This window comes from Cinclus cinclus, chromosome 18 (assembly GCF_963662255.1).
Source record: "Cinclus cinclus chromosome 18, bCinCin1.1, whole genome shotgun sequence".
Lineage (NCBI taxonomy): Eukaryota > Metazoa > Chordata > Aves > Passeriformes > Cinclidae > Cinclus > Cinclus cinclus.
In genome coordinates, this window is record NC_085063.1 from 2,051,273 (window position 1) to 2,071,861 (window position 20,589).

Here is a 20,589-nt window from a genome sequence, read left to right on the forward strand (position 1 = left end):
ACAGCAGATGGTTTTCTCTTGCTTTAGTGAACTCAACCACTCTAGTGGCACGACTCAGGACTAGTATTTAAAAAAAAAAAAAAAAATGGTGGCAGTGCACAGCTTCACCTCCAGATCATCACTGTCTTTCTTTTTTTTTATGCTTATTGCCATCTTAAAACAGATTTCTACTTTGGAAGTCTCCAGAATCTTAAAACTGTGTTTTAGACTAATTTTAAAAGGATTGCAGTTTTAGTGAATTTAGGTTGGATTGTCATACCACCACCAGGCATTTCCTCAGCAGCTTTTAATCCCTTTGTACAAAAAAGAGCATATTTGCTTTTCACCATTATTTTCAGAGATTTTAAAACTAATTTAATGAAAATTAGAGTAGATTCCTTCAGGGGCAAACTCCCTAAGGAGTTCCCAAGCCAAACTGCAATTGTCTGGCAATTTGTACTCTAATTCAGGACTGCAGATGAAAGCCCAAGGGCAGCACCAACGCAAGCACAAAGTTGCCCCGTAAGCCCCAATGCTACTTGCTTCACACTTTTTACTGGGCTGAATAAATACAACTCAGCCATATCCCAGCCAGACTGTTAATTGTATGACAAGGGTCTAAACTGCCAAGATTTTATACCTTCACATTACGATGTGCTAAGCATCTGTCCTCAGGCCTACATTAAATGCTCCCCATGCCGGCTGCACTGCAGGCTCTGCACCCCGGCTCACACCCTTCCACTCTCTCTCTGCTTCACTTCATGTTGATTGGTGATGAGCAACCTCAGTGCCTAGGTTACAATGCGACCACCCGCTGCTTACTCCATGTCTGGAAACAACCCTACATTTATTACTTCACACCTGGCACTAACATTACACAGGAGACAAGCCCAGAGCAGTCAGACTGTGTGGCAGGGTACAACTGTGCCAGCTGAAGAGTAGGGGGGGTGAAAAGCAGGTGCTGGAGCAGGTGAGGTGGCCGAGACCAACAGGCAGGTTGGGGCTCCAGGAACACGTAAGTCAGCCACTCCAGTCAGTGCAGAGGAACATTTCCAGGCAAGACTACACAGCATAGCTCATCCACTGCATTCCCTGGGCCTGTATTTAATTATTCAGCTATAAAGACTCCTGTAAGTTTTTTTTTTTACTTTTTTTTAACTTTCCTTTGTGATTTAAAATATTTTACACCAATTCTTCCTTTTAACCCGAGCCCTGGCTGCTTGTACACAACACACTGCACTGCCTCAGAGTCAGAAAAACCTAAGACAGCTGAACTCCATGTGGTTAAACGGGATTTGCTGAGCTCAGTCTCAGCTCATCAGGCAGCATTGTGCAGGGATTTTCTTGGTATCACTAGTGATGGAGACAGTAAGCCTCTTTGTTTATTTTTTCCCAGATGAATGACACAAGCAAAAGCAAACAGAAAAAACAGACCTACAGAACAAAAAGGCTATCCCCGCTACAGTGCACCTGGCCCTGGGCCACAAGTCCAGAATGTCCATGATGACACAAAATCCCACTACACTGAGTCTTCTCCACCTCTGTAACAGGTTTCCAGGCAAAAAGCAGCAACCTTGTTTGCCCAGGTAGGAAAGAGCCCCATCTGTCACAGCAAAGCGCCTTATGGCAGTGTCCCACAGCTGTGAAGTTACACACGTGAACCCAGCACAGGTTTGTGTGGGGGACCCTTCCAGTTCGGCTTGTTTGGTTTTGGTAGATCATAAACCCTGCAGCTAAGAAAAAGGTTGGTTTGGAGAGGCCCAGGACTGCTCTGCTTCAGGTTGAGACAGGAACACACAGCAAGTCTGGTGCTTCCTTTTCATCTTCACTTCATCCCATGTCGGAGCACTTGGCACTGAGGAAGGCAAAGTGCAGTAAGAGCTTGGCTCAGGGAGCTGGGCGCAAGCAGAATACAAGAGGGGTAAGAAAATGCACTGCTCCTTGTAGAACTGGACTTCTATTTGCCTCTGGTGGTTGATGAAGATGTCAGCAAATGATTTTATTAATACCTCTTTGTTTCAGAAGTTCTAGCATTCTGCAGCATAGAGCCATTGCTGGAATTTCATACAAGACCTAAAGTACAAAGAGACAAAAGAGCTTGGAAAAAAAAAATAAACTCAGCATCTCCTGCACTTTGGTCTTTCAGTGTGGTTTTATTCAGGAAGAATTTTCTAAAGCTGATACTATCCAAATCAAGCCCTTTCTTTTTGCCTGAAGCATGTAACAAGGAGAGACCACGTCTCCTTGCTATGCCAATGTTCACCTGGGAATCACAGAGTCCTTTCCCTCTCCCATGCTTCACTGCAAGCAAACAATCTGGATCTCCAGCATTCTCATTTTAAGTTTTCGAAGTATCTCTTGGCTGTGTGAGCTGCATAACCAAAAAATGGCAGCTGACAATGCACAAAGAAAAAAGCTTGGGAGAGTAGCTGGAAGATAGCTGACACCCTCTCCTCTGGAATTTACTGGGCTACACTCAACTGGAAACAGAAAACACTTAATCCTTAGAGCAGTAACTTCAAACTCTTGGAACAGTAATTAGGATGAGAGAATATATGCCAAATAATGGTATTTCCATTATCCCATGAGACAAAGAGCAAGTGCAAAATAATTTTCTCTTGACCTACAGTGTCTCTTCCAGATGTATGAGCCAGATGGACCGCATGGCTGCTGCTTTAGTTAATGCTTTCCTGCCAGTCCAAGAACTGACTGCTTTAAGAAACTGTCCAAAGCAGAAGATCACTCTTCCTCATGAAAAGCATAAAACCCATCAAACAGACAGCTTGCTTCAATGGAGAATCACGACTGAACTACTAAAAAGTGCAAGAAGTTATTTGGTCGTTAAAGCTGTCTTTCCCACACAGGAATGACCTTCCTTGGCAAAGGCAGATATTAACATCAAATTTTAAGTAATGACAGCAGAACTTGGAAGCCTTCTGTGAATCGAGCTAAAGTCAAATCCCAGTGCCTGTTCCAGAATTTCTTTTTATTACAAACAAGAGACATTTCCTGAACTATTTGAATCTGCCTGAGGGACTTTTTATAGAAACACAAGTGCATACATGTCACAGCAAGGCACAAATAATTGCGCTCCACTTGGGAAGGATTGATGGAGCCTAAATGGAACATTTCAATTTCTGACCTATCTACTTGCTGAAAGCTTGCAAGCATCCCCTCCTAATTGCATCACCCACTGAGAAAAGCATTTGGGGAGTACAGCAGGAATGGAAACACTAGAAAAGGAGACTACAGGAAGGAGAAAACGCTCCTTCTTTCCTCTGAACTTCTGATTAGTTTACATTAGAGGACTTTGATGTGTCTGAAGGCCTTTCCCAAAGACCAGGCTTTATCTGCACAGGCAAACATTGGAAGGCCTGACTTCCCCTTAGGAGTGGGCCATGGGGTCTTGCTTGTGGAAGCAGCTTAAAAAGGTTTGGCAGTGATGGTAAACAGGACAACCGCCCTGTCCGCTACAGCCCCTCTTCTGCTTCTGCCAGAAGAGCTACTGGAGGAGAACGAACTCCTGGCTTCACTTCAAGCCAGTCACCCCTAAACCATCTCATTTCAATGAAACTGCCCTGGTAAGCTCACCAGCATGTTTAAAGGAGTGGTGACGACAGGAGCGAGTGCATGACAGAGATCAGGCTTGCTGACATTCTCTCCTACCTGCACTTATTTCCACTGATTTTACAGACCTAACAGAAACCTTTGCCATCCCAGCTCATTTACTGCCAAGTGAACTATCGCAATCCAGGAAAAGGCTCATCCAGCAGATGAGAGTGGGATGACCTGCTGGGGGGGCATGGGCTTGTACTGCAGTTAAAGTTAGCTACAGAGAGGATGTTTATTCATAGCCTTATTTAAGCCAGTTAAGAAGAGGGTGAACCAGAATAGGACACATGGACCCAGTTCAGAGGATGTGGAGGGCTCTGCACTGCACAACAGTGAGAGGCTTGGATGCCCTGCCAAAACCAGAAGACCCCTCTGCTGCAAAGCCAAGGCTGAGTTCAGACACAGAGCCCATCAGCAGCTCCAGGGCAGGCTGATGAAGTGCCAAAGTTTTCACTCATTCTTCAATTAAAGTCACTAAAAAAACTAAAAAACTTGGTATTCATGCAAACACAAATTAAAAACTGAATTAATCTGAATTAACTAAAACTATACTAAAATAACTCAAGAATATTTTCAATGTCAAAATTAAGCATCCTCATTGTAATCACAAAAAAAAAAGGCATCAACACCTTATATTTTGTATTAATCAAATTAAAATAGCCAGCCAGAACAGCAGGTTTCTTGCTGAACGAGCACACTCAGTACCATTCCTAGGCCTTCCATCCAGCTAACATGACTTGAACAACCTCAGTATTTCTGGGTAGGCTGGAAGATCTCCCTCGGCACCCACCCTGAGGCTGTTTAATTCAAACAGCCAAAAACACACTGCTAAAACAGCAGGTCCAAACTGAAAAGCTTTCTTCTCCATAAGTAAAATGGCAACCAAGTAGTATCATTACTAAAGCATTTATACATCAGGAAATACAGATATGACATGTATGGCTTCAAAAAAGGGGTTAATGAATATGAACGTTTATTAAACAGCACTGTCAGCAGAAAAAAAAAAAACCCACCCTCATGGGCCAGGAAGTCAGAATCCTACAGCTGTTTATGCTTTGTTACCTCTTACTACAGAAGTAATTCCATTAAAGCTGATTCTATCTATCTTAAAGCTCTTCCCACAGTCACTCAATAACACTAATAATTCTTCCTCCATGGCTCTAAGGAGAAAAAAACCCCCTTGTTTCCTGGTTTACAAAACTTCACCTGGTTACTAGCAGGCAGCTACCCCAATCCTGTGAAGGCAGTCCGAAAAGAATGGCAAAATGGATTTTAAAAATGCCTCAAAGCTCAGACATCAATATAATGAAATCCACAAGATTTTCTTACCCCATAGGCAGCTTACTACAGGAATCCCAGGCTCTCCTTTCATCCTTGCACCACACATTACATTTTTCTAGAAATCAAGTATATCAGTTGAATGGGAGGCATGTTTTTGTGTTCCTAAAGCAGGGCAGCACTCAGTGAGCCCTGTTCTGCATGGCATATTACACGTGCATGTCTCTCATGAGGATTTCTGCTGCAAATCCAGTCAGGGTCAGGCTGAAAGTAGACTTTGGCATCACAAGGATGACCATAAAATCCTGTTACAAAATGCACCAGACCTGTGGACTGACATCTCACTGTAGCTTATGTTCTCCCAGCTAAGGCCAAGTCATCTGTTTCAGCCAGGCAAACTTGCTGTGAATACAGAAGGCATGTGAACTATCTGACCAAAATTCCGGTTTCTAAACTTGCATTCCTATAATACCCTGTGATCTCACCATCCTTCCAAATAGCCTCCATCCAACTGATAGGAAGAGTTGTCTCATCAACCCAGCAAAAACCAAACTCAAAAGCACTAAAGAGACAGTCAGCGAGGGATACACAGGTAAAACACAGCAAAATCCAGCACAAGAAGCTCTGTACTCCTCTGCACTAGCTAGTGGAACAACAGCCTCAAGTCGACACGATTTGGTCAGGTTTTAGGAGTTTACCCCAAAATTATGAACCTACAACCTTGATCTTCAAGCACCTTTGGCTGTCACAAGCAGGGAAGCAGAGGCAGCTGCTGTGAGTTGTTGCTGCTGGCAAAATGAGTGAATGCTGCTGTGCTCATCATTTTGCTCTGGCTGAATTCTGGTATTCTAGGGCCACCGTCAATGGGATTTGCTATCCCTTCCCAAGATGCTCCTTACAGACTAACTCAAACCCTCGTCTACTGCAGGAGATGACAGAAGGAAAAAGAAATAAAACAACTTCAAATGCAAGAGAAATAAAAAACTACTCCAAACACCTTGCATCGTCAATGAGGCACTGAGCAAAATGCCAGTGCAGCTCTCCTGCAGCCAACGAGAACGTGAGAAGCCAGCTGAAATCTGGTATCCCTGGAGAGAGTCGCACCGCAGGAATTTTAAATCAGTCAAGTTTTTAACCTAAGATGAAAAAAAACACTGGCAAACCAGCGAGGACAGTGCCTCTGCCAGGCTCTGGACTTTCCTCCTGGCAGAACCAAACTTAAACTAGCCATTTCTGGCCGACGATCCCAAGCGCAGGGAATTCGCCTTCAATGGGGTTATTCATTGGAGCCGTAAAATCCGCCTGCGTTTGTCGGAAGCAGGATGTAGCCGGGGAAACTGGCCTGGCTACCTGGCCCTCCATTTTCACTGCCAACAGGTGATCCTGGCTCCCTACCCACTTCCAGGAGAGTGTCCTCTCCTGGTCACAGTGCAACAGCCACGCCCGATAGTATTTTCACCGTCATTCTGTAAGAGCGCTTATATTTTAAGCGAAAAGAGAGCAAACTACGGGGGCACGCAGCCCAGTGCCAACGAGCCGGGGTTGGAACGGACACAAAACCACGGTGTGCTCCCAACGAGCCGCCCGTCCTCGGAGGTGCCAGGGCGCCCGACAGAAGGGGGTCGCCAGGGCCAGGCAGGAGGGAGGGCTCCGAGTCAGGGCCGGCTCCGCTCAGCCGAGCTCACGACCGCTCGCCTTGCTCGGAGGCCGCAGACAGCACAGTCCCGGCCCCAGACGGTGGCCCCGGCGGGAGCTGGAACGGTGCGAGAGGGAGTTCCCCCCGCAGACAGCCGGGTGCGGCGGCAGGCGGCCCGGGACCACCGCCTGCACGAATCCGGCCGCTCGGCCCGGCCCGGCCCCGCCGCGTTTCACCTGCCGCGTCCGCTTGCCCGGTCCCGCGTCCACCCGAGCCGGGGGTAGCTCCTGGCCCCGGCCCACTGCCCCGCGGAGCGACAACGCCTCTCCCGTCTCTCTCCTCTCCCGTCGCTCAACAGGTGCGCGGCGGCCGCACTCACCTCTCCGCCATGGCCGCTTTGCCCGCGAGCGGGGCAGGATGTGAAACCCGATCCCGGCCCCGCCCGGGGGCGGCGCGGCCCGACCCGGGACCCCTGGCCGCTCCCCGGGTCCCTCTGCCGGGGGCTGCTGTGCCGGGACGGGGCGGGGCGGGGAGGGGCGGAGCGGAGCGGAGCGATGCGGGTCCGGACAGGCGAGGCCGGCGGTGGCGGCGGAACCGCGGGTCGAGGGCAGCCCCTGGCGGCGGCCGCGGCCGCTCCGGAACCCGGCCGGGCCCGCCGAGCCCCGGCGTCGCGGAGCTCCTGTCCGAGGGGTGGAAACTAGCAGAGTGGAAGCGGAGCCGGGACATCAGTTTTGGAACCGCTGAAGCATTATTTGAGCTACAGGTCAATGGCAAAAGTGGGCGGTCGTGCCCCGTTTTGCGAGGAAAGCCGTGGTCGGGCGGGTCGCATCCTGCCCTCGCCTCGGGGACCCTTTGGCAGCGCCGTTGTTGCGGGCCCCAGGTGCGGGCTGTGCGCGCCGCCGGATCGCAGCTGCCCCGGTGGACCGTGTTCTCCCGACGCTGCCTCCTGCTGTTCTGGGCACATGGGGCTTTATTGGTTCTGCTCTGCCCTCCGATACTCTCGACATTCTCCAAGAGCGTGGATGGAAAGCGTCAGGGGGGCCTTGAACCAGCCTGGAGCATTGAGAAAGTTCCTTTGCCGATGCTGGATGCTGAGCTGTCCGCGTTTCCAGGTGGGAGGGTGCAGGCATTTGGGTCAGCCTGAGCTGTAAGGCTGTCATGCTCTGGGTTTGCCCAAATGTATTCTCTTTTTTGCAACTTTGGGCAGATTTTGTGGATTTTCTGTTTCTTCTCTATCCTGAATACATAGTAGACTGGTCAAAGCTGTGCAGGAATACTGGGTGTGTCTCCAGCAGATGCACAGATCCACCAGTGGTGTACAAGCAGCATAGGTTCAGAGACCTCAAGAAGTAGAGCCCTGCTTCTCGGCCAGCACGAGTAGTCTGAATAAAGGTCAGCCCTGCTAGATCAGCTTCTGTCAGCCACTGTTTCGGAGTATGTCATTTGGCATGGTGGCACAGAACAGCTCCTGTTATCTCAGTAATTGCTGCAATGTGGCACTGCTCCCAAGGAATCTTCTACGGAGTCCTATTATTCCAGTGTAGGAACAGTCCCCTGTGGAGGCAAATCCTGGGGTTTGGGCTGCCGGATTCCTCTACCCTGTAACTGGGGGCACAAGACTTGACGGATACTTGGTGGATATTGCCATTAACTGAGTGCTTTGGGGCCCATGTCACATCAGGGAGCAAATGTCTGCTACAGTAAGAAATTAGTCCGTTCAACCTGTTAATGACCCCATGCAAGCCAATGATCGGGGTTCCACCCAGAGCAACACTGTGTTCACTTGCAAATGGCATTTTGGCACTTTTGAGAACTTGAGGGTAACTTAATCCGATGACATTCCCGTGAAAGCCACACTGCATTTTTAAATAGCAAATAGAGAGACAGTGAGATCATGGCCACCGCTCCTGTGGGCTGGTCACACCGCTGCACTGTGCCTGGGGGGGTTGTGAGGAGGGGAGGAGGAGGACAGCGTGTCCCGGCAGCCGGGGCCAGTGGGGCCTCCACAGGGGCTGTGAAGCTGCTGGAGATGATTGAGGTACTGTGGGAAAGCAGGCAAGAGGAGTTCTGTGGGACTGCAAAGCTCAGGGACTGAGGCACAGGCTAGCAGGGAAGGAAAGGAGGATTTAAACCAGCTCTGCATTGAAAACAAAAATTTGCTGGTGTAGCTTTACCATTATTAAATTGGTGTCCCTCCTTGTGGAGGTGCAGATATTGCTCAACTATGCCAATGAAGGCTATACCTGTCCTCAGGGAAACAGTAATATTGGGAAAATGCTTATAACAGCCTGATAGTCTCTGTTCAAGGGCTCCTGTAAAGACAGACTTAAACTGTGTAAGAATTTTAACTGCTTGATCATCATTTCTGTGCTAGCAATGTCTTTTGGACACATTCAAAATAGATGCTGGGAACATGGGAGGTTTCAGTAGCCCCAGCTTCGGGGGCCCCCCAGAATGAGTGACTTGACACAGTAAGTGGGAAGTTCACTGCAGGAGGGACCAGACAAAATATTCTTCTTTTTTTTTGCAACATTCTCATTTTATTTTGCTTATTTCAGGGTTTGATGATAATGTGTAGGCTGTTTTCCACCTACACCTCTGGCAGCCTTGCTGAAGAACCTAAACATGATCACTTGGCTGCCGCAGCTCAGTCTTGGGAATGTTATTCTGCACTAAGAGATCCCAAACTGGCAAACTGGAGGCTCTCAAGGACACAAAGGACACACTGACATGACATCTCAGGTCAGTCCAACTCATGAGCTGGCAGCTCAGTGCTGGCCTGCACAAAGTCACACAACAGGAGGGCATCAAAATGCAGAGCAAGGAAGCCACCTTGAAGGCAGAACCTCCCGACTAGAGGAGGCTTGCACACCTGTTGACACTTCTTCACTCTTGGGAGCAGAGATCCCCACTGCAGGAGGGGGAAAGCTGAGTGACAGGGGGTTCAATTATCTGGCACAACAGACAGCTCTGAGACTGTGCCTTGCACAAAGGTGCCAGTGACACAGTAGCAACTCAGGGAGGGGGAGAGTAATCCCAGAGGGGGGAAATGAAGCAGCTAAAGCAAAAGCTTATTTTGTGGGAACTTTTTCAGAGACTGTCACAGCTCAGACAGTCAAGGGCTGAGGAAAACTTCTGCTAGTGGTACCTGGTGCAATAACACAAGGCAGTTCTCCTCCAGAGATACAGGTAGGTCACTGTGACACATACTTGGGAGGTCAAGGCCATTGATCACAAGGCCTGTTATCAATACACCAAAAGTGGCAGCAGGAGGTGAATGTGAAGTGACTTGAGAGCATGGAAGAGATTGCAGTATCTTTGAGAACAGAGAGCCCTAGCTCTTCTGCTAGTAAAAGAAGAAACAGTCTTCATGGATTGTAAGGCTGTGAACACCAGACCACTGTAAGATGAGGTAAGAGATGTATGATCAGTGTTTCCAGGCCAAATCATCTCATTGCTGCCTGTTCTTGGCTGAAGGATATACTGTATAACTGTCACTGCAGAACTGCAAAATGAGGCAGCTCCCTGAGATCATGCTAGAATTATTCCTCAGATACTGCTCCCAGAAGGAAGTAACTGTATTTGGAGTTGTACACCCTTTCATAAAGTTGGTCATCTGGTGCTCATACTTGGGCACACACTTCATGTCAGGAAATGGCAGGTCCTGGCATGAGAGGCCTTCCTCATGTGAGGATGTGTTAGAATCAGTGACGCTAAAGCTATGGAAAGCTTAGTATTGCGGTGCTGCTGTCCTGGTCATGTGTTCCAGGCTGAGAGTTGTGGCAATCCCTGGGCAGGTAGGCTACAGGTTTGAGCACAGCCGGCACATTGCCCTTGAGGTTTGGGTCAGCAGGCACTGCCAGTGCTCTGCCTCTTTTAACAAACTAGGTTGCACAGCTTGGAACCAGTCCAGTCCAGCACCAGACCCACAGTAACTGACTGTTTCCATGTACAGCAAGGAGGGGAGTAACAGCTCCAGTCAGTCTGACAACCCTTTGTTGAGAGACTGGTGATACTGGGAGTAGATGCCTAAAATGCTTGGCAAGGTCTGTATGGCTATGCCTACAGCCAGCACTGCCCCAGTGCAGCTACATCCTTGGATACACCTTCCAGGGCACCAGCAGTGGTAGGAGGATGAGTTGGGAGATGCTTCAGTGGCATCTCCCTGTGCTACTCCTGAGGTGCATTGGAGCTCAGGTCCACAGCCTTTACCTCACCTCAGCTATAATCCACTGAAGTTTGTGCCAGGCCCACTCACTGGGTCAGCAGTCACTTGACCCTTGCTGACCCTGGTTACTGACACCAAACTCTCTGCTCCTCTTGCGTGGTGAATATAGCACTGTTGTGCTGTTGGGTTGCCTCCAGCTCACCTGTCATCCTCTCCTGCCTCCAGCACTCCAGGTCCTCAGGGCTGGAAGGGAGGGCAGGAATAGCTAGGTGCGCTCTTGTGATGAGGGAGCCAATAATGCGAGAAAACATTCTTTGAAAGCCCTGTGTTAAATAGGTCAAACTACTGCCCAGATACTCCTAACAGTGTTTACATGTGGGCTCACCATGGGGAGCTCTTTGCGGCGACAAAGATAAAGTGCTGGGCTGATTTGAGGGCACAGTTCACTCAGATGGGTGATGAGATCTCTGTCCTTGGAGATTTTCAAGGACTGGCTATGCAAAGCTATGGTTTACCTGTTCTAGTATTGGTGATGGTCTCATTTCAAGCAAGAGTTTGGGCTAATATTCACCAAAGGTCCCTCCCAACCAACATGTAATTCCCTATCAGGGTTGCTAGAGGTTTGAGCTGGGCAGATGTATGTGGTGAATTCTCCAGTATTTCAGCACAGACATCTTGTATTCAGTGTCCCAAAGACCTTATTGAATGGAACCAGGCTGACCTGGGTGCAGGCATTGCTGGCTGAAGTTCTTTGGATTGTGTGTTGTGAGAGTTCTCTCTGCCAAATGGTCTTAGCAAGTATGATGAGGAAAAGAAAAAAACAAATGAAGATTAATTCTTCATTAATTCTGTCTGTCTGTGAAGATGATGACATTGACTAGCCCAGGACAGTCCTTTGGAAAAAGATAGTTGGAGATATTTGACCGTTTGTAAAAATAAATGTTTTTAAGTACAAATCAGTGGAATGTTGTGGTTTTTTGTTTTTGTTTTTAATAGCAAGCATGATGTAAATTTATATAATTAGCCAGGTGTTCTGCAATGGGGCTTTTTAAAAATCATTCTGTCCTGATTTTTTTCTGCCTTACCCTCTTTAGCTCATTTTCAGAGCAAGCAGCAGTGCTGTCGTGTTACTGCTTGGCAGTGCAGCAGCTGGCTGTAACCCAACCGTGCAGCATGGGACAAGGAAACAGATGGAGCAGCAAATGCTCTTTGTTTCCTCTCCTGCTTTCTAAAACAGATTGTGAGTAAAAACATACAGGCATCTTCCCTGCTACTGTGGCTCCCTCCCTGGCTGCTGACAAAGCCATAGCATTATATAGCAGGGGTAACATCACCCCTCATCAAAGGAGAGCTGTGTCCTTTGAGAGGAGAGCTGCCAAGAGGGGAAGGACATTAGATACAATGTCAACATGCCCTTGGATGGGAAAGAAGGGTGCAGTGGTGAAATGGCTGAACTGAGCCAAGGGACCCCCATGCAACTAGTCCTGCTTCTCTTGTTGCTCTGAGTCCTGATTCTGGTGAACCCCATCAGCTCATTGAACTGGCACGGAACAAAAGTGAGTGGTATTTTGACAGTTAGGAACCTGTATTGGCCTGTTGGATGATCTGGCAAGCACTGGGATGAGAATGAGGAGAGTAGCCATATACCTGTATGGGCCAAGAGAAGAACGGGGGAGGAAGGTGGGGGTGGGATGTCCCTTGTGAACCAGATCAATTCTGCTGCCCAGGGTAATCCTTGTCCCAAAGCTAAACAAGACATAGGAAGGGAGGTCCATGCTCCCAGGTAACTTTCTATGAGCCAAACTCAGAGGCTGCTGGCAGTGAAGGTCAGGAAAATGTCCCCAGCAGAGGTTTGTCTGTCTTACTTCAAAATTCATGTGGGATGAAAACTCCTCAAAATAAGGTACTTATGTTCCTGACACCAAATCAGTTACAGGTTCCCAAAGGTCTTCTAATGTATCACAGCCTCCCATACTTCTCTGTTTCTGATAAGATCTGCTGCTCTCAAATATATGCCTGCTAAGGATTTACTGGTTGAGATGGACAATAGTGCTCTCTGCCCCACAGGAGATATTATACTCTGGAAATTATGAAACTGCTTCCCCACCAGCAGCCTTGAGCTGGGGTACACCTGCCCAGAGCAGAGAGAGGATGATTGCTGAGAGGCTTGTGGCCAGGGCTTATGACACAAGACTGGGATAGTACTGCTGTGCACCCAAACAGCACCATGAGTTGTAGAGACAGAGCTGGGCCATCTCCCTGTACCTCCCTGCTCTCCCACTGGGTTGTACGTGCTGCTTGCCCATCTGGCTTTGCTGTGCCACACAGTGTAATATTGTAGGTGCTTGGCAAGAACTGAGTTTATTGTTTGGCCACAGGTAGAACCTGTAACTCTTCAAGTTAATCCTTCAGTCTAATGTTTTTTTCTCACAAGTCTTGACAAACTAATTGAATCCTCATTTCTGTGAGTAACCTTGAAGGAAGGTCCCACAGTCAGGTCTCGAGACATAAAGAAAGATGGGGATTTGTGAGATAATTTTCACTATTTCTGACCAGTGCAGAGGCATTTCTGGGGATACTTCTTTTTGGCCTTGTTTTCTCTTGGGGTGAGCATTCAGACATCTATCTGAAATCCTACCAGGATGTTTTGTCTAAGTTTTCTTAGCCTCATCCTATTATTCCTGTTCTTCTTAATTAACACAAAAAAAATATTCAGTTTTCTTGTTTATAGGTGTTATCAATTGAAATTTCTAAACACTGTTATTTCTTACTGTATCCTTTCAATAAAACAGATTTCATTTTTAAAAATTCAATCCCTTTTGCTCTCAGGTGTTGTCTTGAGCTCTACCTGCACATCACCTTCTTACTAATACATATTGAAAACAGAAATCTTATAATGAGCACTAGAAGTGGGTTATAACTCTTTATCCATTATCCTTCCTCATACAGGCAAGGGTTTGAGGACCAGCCATGTTCCTACTGAACTCAGTGGGAACAGCAGCACATTCTTTGGTCTGCCATGTAACTGCAGAGGGAAGTGAAGTTTCCAAACCTGTTATTGCCAGCATTGCAATGCTCAATGTCCCCCTGTACTGCACTGACTGTGTCAGGCAATCTGGGTTCCTCTCAGCATGCAGGTATTCAGCTTTAGGCAAACCCCTTTGAAAGCTGTTCTTTGCTAGTTTTTAAACATCTTGGAGATCTACTAAGCAGATCAACACAATAAACAGCTTTATATATTTTAATTTTTGTGCTGTGCACTCAGGCTGGGTGCTGACAGCCTGAAGTTGTGTATCTCTGTCCATGTACCTCTGAGGCTGCTCATTGTGAACAGCTGCAGTTAGAGAGAGAAAACACTTGGGATTACACCAGAGCAGGGGGACACCCTGCAACCCTGTCCCAGGGGACACCCCATGCAACCTGCAGGTAGTCCCCCAGAACAGCACATCTGCAGGAGGCCATGGTCAGTCCCAGCATGGCGGGGCTGTCTCATGGGCAGCCCAGACGGTTGAGCAGTTCCTAGGGATGAGGTGGGTCTGAGGTCAATCTGGAAAGCCAGTCTGCAGGTTGGGATCAGCATGAGGCCAATGATGGTGACCAGGGACAGACCCAGCCATAACATGTCTGTGGTAACAAGGCAGAGCTGAGGCAGGCAGGCTGCAGGTCAGGGTCAGAGAGACTCAGGGGTGGGCACAGCCATGGATGTGGGGACATTGGTGAGAGCACTGGAGACAAGCACACCTCAACACCTCAGATGGGGACTGAGCGTCTGGGGCTGACCTGAACTGGGGCTTCTGGGCAGGGCTGGGGTGTAAGCCCTAAGTGAGGCTAGCCTAAGGGCTAGTTAGTGCTCTTGGGGCTCTGAGAACAACTTCACAGGCAGGTGAGATAACAGCATAAGCATGGCCAGTTGAAATGAAGCCGAAGTTCTCCTTTCCCCCAGGTCCTGGTCTTCAGGGATGGTTGACAAAGGAAAACCTTCACCCTTCCCTGACATGCAATTCCGAAGCGAGCAGAGTAGAGGGGGATGCTGACACTTGCTGCTCATATTGACATCCCACTGAGCCTTCTGGAAGGAGAAAGAGATTCATCCAGTACTAAAACTAGAAGAGAAGCAGAGGACAGGCAGGTAGATACATGGAAGAAACTCAAATCTCTCCACCAGCGGTGTCAAGTCCTTCGGGAGCAAATTGCCCCCTCATGTTAGAGATGGACTAAGATCATTGTATGCTAAAAAAAGCTGTGTCCTCTGGCTGTCAGCCAGTCCTTGCCCATGTCTTTAGCAACCTTATGCAGGTCAGTGGGCTGCAATTGGGATCCATGTAAGGAAACAGAATTTGCTCAAATCTACTTTGTGTAGTTACTGTCAGATTAATTTGATAGTTTATAACCTATTCAGGATCTTCTCTGCCGGCATACGGATGTGGTCCACACCACCTTCACATTTTGAAGGGTATTTTATCTTTAATTTAATATTTCCATCGCCTTTTGTGTGATGCTTTGCAGCCATAGCTTTTTTTTTTTTTGTGGTGATAAAACTGTTCTGAGTAATTTTAGAATCCCCATGCTTCTTACAAACATGTTATCCATTTGTTTTATTAATTTCTTAATAACCTCTTGAGGGAGGAATTTCTTTGTTGATGTTGTCTTTCAGTGTCACCAGATTGAAAACATTGTACTCACTGCTATGCATGACTGTTCTAATAGCCCCTCCCACAACTCAGCATTAAACCAAATTGCTTCTTTTATGCTCTCTAACCTGCTGCTCCAAAAATCAAGCTTTTGTGGTATCTAAATGTAGCAACCACATGATATGCTGATGTGACATTTACTCACTTGATGTGAGGGTAATTGGAGACTTTTCATAACGATGTTTTCTGCCTTGGTAGCCACTTTGACCTCCTAAATACGTCACTGTCTGTCACCACCACTGGTTTTACACTCCATGACAATAGTCCTAATTTTCTCCTTTGCCTATTTTGATGTGAATTTTCCACATACAGGGGTCCAGTGTTACATCTTGGAAGATGAAAATGGTTCAGGCACATTGATTCTGAAGTTTCTTCAACATCTTTATCCCTCCACATGCTCAATAGTCAGTTCTCCCTTCACCTCCGCAGGCAGCTACTGCAGGTGCCACCTGTTACCCGCCTTGTACCAGTGTCTGATAAGGTTGTCCTCAGTAAAAACTGAATAGTGCAGCTGTTCTGCCTGCTTTTGTGATTACTCAAATTTGTTTTGGAGCACATCGGTGGTTGTTACCAAGTTTCTGTGCCTTTTTAGCCGGACTTCATTTGTTCATCTTCCCATTAATAAATTCCTACTTCTCTGGTTTTGTCAACCTCCAACCTCATCTTTTAACTAAGTGAGGGAGCGGCCCTGCACACCTCAACCCACTCTCTGATCCTGACCAACGGTGCGGGCAGAGGTCAGCGAGCAGTGAACGGTGGGCAGGGGGCGGTGGGCAGGGGGCATGGAGAGGTGGGCAGGGGAAAGAGGAAAGGGGGCAGGGGGCAGAGGGCGATGGGCAGGGGGAAGAGGAAAAGGGGCAGGGGGCAGGGAGCGGTGGGCAGGGGGAAGAGGAAAAGGGGCAGGGAGCGGTGGGCGTGGGCAGGGGGAAGAGGAAAGGGGGCAGGGAGCGGTGGGCGTGGGCAGGCCGCCCAGAAAGCAGAAGGGGGAGACCGTGCAAGAACGAAGGCATGCAGGAAGCAGTGAGTACAGGCACGGCAACTGAGCACGCAATCCCACATGGTCTAGCGGTTAGGATTCCTGGTTTTCACCCAGGCGGCCCGGGTTCGACTCCCGGTGTGGGAAAGCGCAATGTTTTCTTTCGTTCGCCTTCTTATATTTTGGTTGGTAATTCCGCCCGATCTGTCCTACCCCTCGCAGCGCGGGTAACACAGACTCTGAGCTGAGCTCCTTCCTCCCTGGTGCCTTATGCGAGCGAACGCCCTGTGGCGTGCGTACAGGCAGGAGCACCAGTCGGCATTATGCCTCAGCACTGCAGGGCCGGTCTCTCCTCCGGATCAAGTCATCTCACGAACAAGAAAGCTTTTTTTAGGAAGTGTGTTACTGAGAGTCTCCCCGCAGGTCCAAAGGTGAATGCAGACAAGTGCGTACACCAACAGCCCTGCGGAGCTGAATGTCGACAGCCGACCGGCCAGGGCATTGCTGTGATACACCGGGTCTGGCAACAGGGCTGGACACGCAGCTTGTGCGGCTATTTGCTATTTCACACCCCTCATTAGCCACCTTCACCCTTTCTGTGAGTACTGTAAGGGTCGGGGTGCATCCTTTCTCCTACACTGATTGGGTACCAGCCAAGGGCAAGGGGTGTGTTAGTGGAGTAGACAAAAAACCCCGTGTACTACTGTGTACTCCTTCCAGAGCCTGGCTCCACAGGCAAATGATCACAGAGAAAAGCCTTGGTTGGGTAAATCCACCAACATGAGCCTGCGCACATACTTGAGTCCCAATCACAGGGTGAGGGAACAAGGAACATGCAGACCTGGGGGCTGACTGAGTAGTCGAGGGGTAAGGGACAGGCAGCCAGAGCAGTGCATGGGAACAAATACAATAAACCTTGTTTTGTCTGTGAGAAGACTAGTAATTTGATTTACAACCAAACTGTACAGAAATTATTAGGTTGGGAAAAAAAAACCTATTTTAGTCATGCTTTAAATTTTAAACAGATAATTTTTGCTAAATGTTCCAAACTCTCCTGGTTGACCGCTTCATCTTAGAAAGACTTGGACACAGTGGGCAAGGGCCCCAGGATCATTTTCTGCTATTAACATTCCAGAAACTTTGTTAGAAATGACATTAAATGAAACAGTAGCCTGGGATTTTCATAAATATTATCACTTCAGGAGGCAAAGTTTGCTTAGAATTTCTCTTTACATTGTTTCAGAGTTGTAGTACAACAACAACAAACCCTAAAATTCCCCAGCAACAGTTTATTTCATACTGATTCCAGCAGAAAACCCACTTAATATTATCTGTCCTACCTTGAATAATTGCCCTAAACTTACTACATATTAAATTTAAATTCAAATGAGCCATTCTGTGAGCTCTGAGGGAAACAAAGCACTATTAGACAAGAAGGGCCTTCTCACAAAACACTATTTCCCTTCTGAGCTAAATTTTCAGCTTCGAGGCTCCAGCAAGCTGCAGCAGCTTGGGCCAAAAGCTGCACCAGAAGGGCAAATCAATGTCAGACTGTTTTACTTGGTATTGAAGTCGCTAAAAATTCTAGACAAGACACTGCTGGACCATGACGGGAGGTGCAATTTCTGGCAAAAGGTACAGCTGAACACCTTCAGACATGGTTAATCTGATTAAACCATATCAAGCCCTCAGCCAAATGGACGAAGATCAAACCACAGACTCTATTAAATTATCACGTCAGCACAATCTCTGGTAAAGGAACACAGTAATTTTATGCTCCTGTCCGCTCCTTAAGATAATCCACTTTATGCTGGAAAGCAAGAGCCTATGGAAAGGTCTCAGCATGGGGCTCAGAACGTCCTCAAGGACCGGGTCTTCCAGAGCCAGGGAAGGAAGCGGTGCTCCGAACGCACCGGAGCCCACAAACCCGCAGACATCGGGCCGCAGCAGCAGCCACAACGCCACCACAGCGGGCTCACATTCGCACTCCCGCCCCTCGGCCCCTCCCGCCGGGCGTCAGGCGCCCATGCGAGCCCTCGCGAGAACTCAAAGGCGCGTGACAAGGCCACCTGTCTACCCAACTCTCGCGAGCATTTGAGCCACTACTTCCGGGCTCGGTATCTCGCGAGAGGCGGCGATCTTGGGTGCGCAGCGACTTGTTTGGCCGTGCATCTCGCGAGAGCCCCTGCGCGGTGCGCTGGGCGCCCCCGTGCTGTGCGCGGAGCCGCGAGCGGCCGGGCGCCATTTCGGGAACAGCCGCGGAGCCATAGACGGGGCCAAAGCGGCACCGGGACCAACTCACGGCCGCGCTGCCCCTCGCCGCCCGCTCCCTAGGGCTGCCTGACCGCCGCCGTCCGTTTAAGATTAAAACGCCTGGAAAAGGTGCTTGGGTCCTCGGGCCTATTCCCCACCGCCGAGCGCAGTGACGCCGGAGCCGCCGCTGCCGGACCTCGGGGCCCTAGCGAGGATCGCACTGCCCGCGGCGCAGGTAAGTGAGGGCGGGCTACGGGCCCCGGCGAGCGGCAGCCTGGTCCGCGGGGTGCTGCGGCCTGGGGATCTGCGCCCTCCCGCCGCCATGGCCGCCTCGGCCCTGCCTGTGGGGCCGCTTTGCGCCTCACCGGGGCCAGAGCATTCGGCGACCCCCGCGGCGCGGCCCTGTGCGGTTCGCTTGTTGCCGTGGCCACGTCGCGGGCAGGCCCGGCTGCCCTCGGCATGGCGCTGCCCCGCCCTGGCTCCCCCCGCTCCAGCCCGCCTCCCCGCCCTGTTCCCTCGATGGCGCTGTGCAGGGCCGGGCGGGAGCGGCTGCGGGGCTGTTAGCGCTGGAAGACGGGGCGGACGGAGGTGGTGGAGCACCGGCCGCTGCGGGCGGGGGGGGAGTGAAGTTCTTTGGAAGGAGCGAGGTGGGGGGGCAGCCACGGCAGGGCTGGCAGTGCTGGGTATCGCTGTTTTTGGGAAACCGAATTCGCTCCGCGCGATCCTGTCAGGAGGCAGTAATTCTGGCTGGGGACCTGCCCGCCGACGTATGGGTCCTGCTGAGAGATGAGTTCCCCTTCTGAGGCGTCGGAGTCCTCCCTAAAGTTTCCTGATGATTTTCTCGGATGCTACGTGTAAAACGTGTCGAACTCATTGGATATCTGAAACAAATATTTTTGAGAACGGCACCCTTTTAGGTTCCTTTGATGTGATATAGTACAGCATAAAGAGTGTTTTCTTTCAAAACAGTGACAGGATAGTTGCATAAAGTTTCCTGTCCTCTTATATTTTCTGTAGATCCACAGAGTTTCAAGTGTCGTTTATTCCTTTCTTTGTTTTGATGGTTTGGGGTTTTTTTGTGTGTGTTTTTCTGTTTGCTTGTTTGGGTGGTTTTGTTATTTTTTTTCCCCCTCTACAAACAAGTTAGTGACAGATAGCTTTTTTGAGAAAGCTGAAAGGCTTTTGGGAAAATTATTCAGAGCGTCGGCATTTAGTAAAAGATACTTGAAATTCTGTCAGGACTTTCTAGTAATTTGAAATTATTACGAGCTTCTGTCTGTGGTTTTTTTTTTTTAAAAAAAACACTTTCAACTTTATATGTACATCATTATATGCATTACATGTATGCATTGCAGGGCTGATAACAGGACTGCTTTACACATAGAGAGAAGGTGTTCTGATAACATGGTAATGTCCCAGTGGTAATGTTTTGTAAAGAGTACAAAGGGTACAGATTGCTGGTGTGAGGCCAAAGGTCCATGAAGCTCAGGAGATTGTCAGTGATGGTGGCCAGCAGTAAATGCCAAAAAAAGATTGAACAGCACAGTCATACATTGACAGTTCTCTCTGTGTGTGCTTAGTTGTCAGCTGTGGTTCAGGGTCAGGCGGCATGCCTTTGTTTAATGAAAACCTTTTTCTTTAAACTTTATTTTTTTAGCATTGCATGTGCTTCTTTTTCTTTGTTAGGATCCACAGTGCCCTTCAACAGTGAATTCAATAGCTAAATGCTTTGTGAATAAGGACCATTGTTCTGAATCCACTGGATGATAGTTCATTCAGTCATTATTTGGGTGAATGCAGTAATAGTCATTCCCTCTGCACTTTACCGTGCCCTTCAGGATTTGATGGTCCCTATTCTGGCCACTCCTCATCAGGATGAAGAATTCCTCCCTAAGTGTAGCCGGATATGCTGGCTAAACTACACATCTGTAAATGTAATTTTGGGTGGGAGTTGTTGCCAGTGAGATTTTTTTTGTAGAATTCTGGGTTTGCCTTT

The 20,589-nt window shown here is 48.7% G+C and overlaps 2 protein-coding genes and 1 non-coding gene across 8 annotated transcripts in view; 2 read left to right on the top strand and 1 right to left on the bottom strand.

Annotated features, from left to right (window-relative positions):
• The window catches only part of LOC134051528 (rho GTPase-activating protein 39-like), a 54,843-nt gene extending 47,374 nt beyond the window's left edge, over nucleotides 1–7,469 (bottom strand). The window contains 4 exon segments of the mRNA XM_062505323.1: nucleotides 6,555–6,568; nucleotides 6,932–7,094; nucleotides 7,097–7,202; nucleotides 7,296–7,469. Coding sequence (XP_062361307.1) covers nucleotides 6,555–6,568; nucleotides 6,932–7,094; nucleotides 7,097–7,202; nucleotides 7,296–7,469 — 457 coding nt within the window.
• An 8,946-nt stretch (nucleotides 7,470–16,415) lies between these two features.
• TRNAE-UUC (transfer RNA glutamic acid (anticodon UUC)) lies at nucleotides 16,416–16,487 on the top strand. The gene has a single exon. It is a non-coding gene; the product is annotated as a tRNA-Glu (tRNA).
• Nucleotides 16,488–18,547: 2,060 nt separating this feature from the next.
• Nucleotides 18,548–20,589, top strand: part of RBM39 (RNA binding motif protein 39) — a 30,647-nt gene continuing 28,605 nt past the window's right edge. For 2 of the 6 annotated variants that reach the window (XR_009933776.1, XR_009933777.1), the window contains exon 1: nucleotides 18,548–18,828. The gene's annotated coding sequence lies outside the window, so the exon portion shown is untranslated. The remainder of the gene's footprint in view (nucleotides 18,829–20,589) is intronic. The other 4 variants (XM_062505058.1, XM_062505057.1, XM_062505056.1 and 1 more) reach the window with 3 other exon arrangements.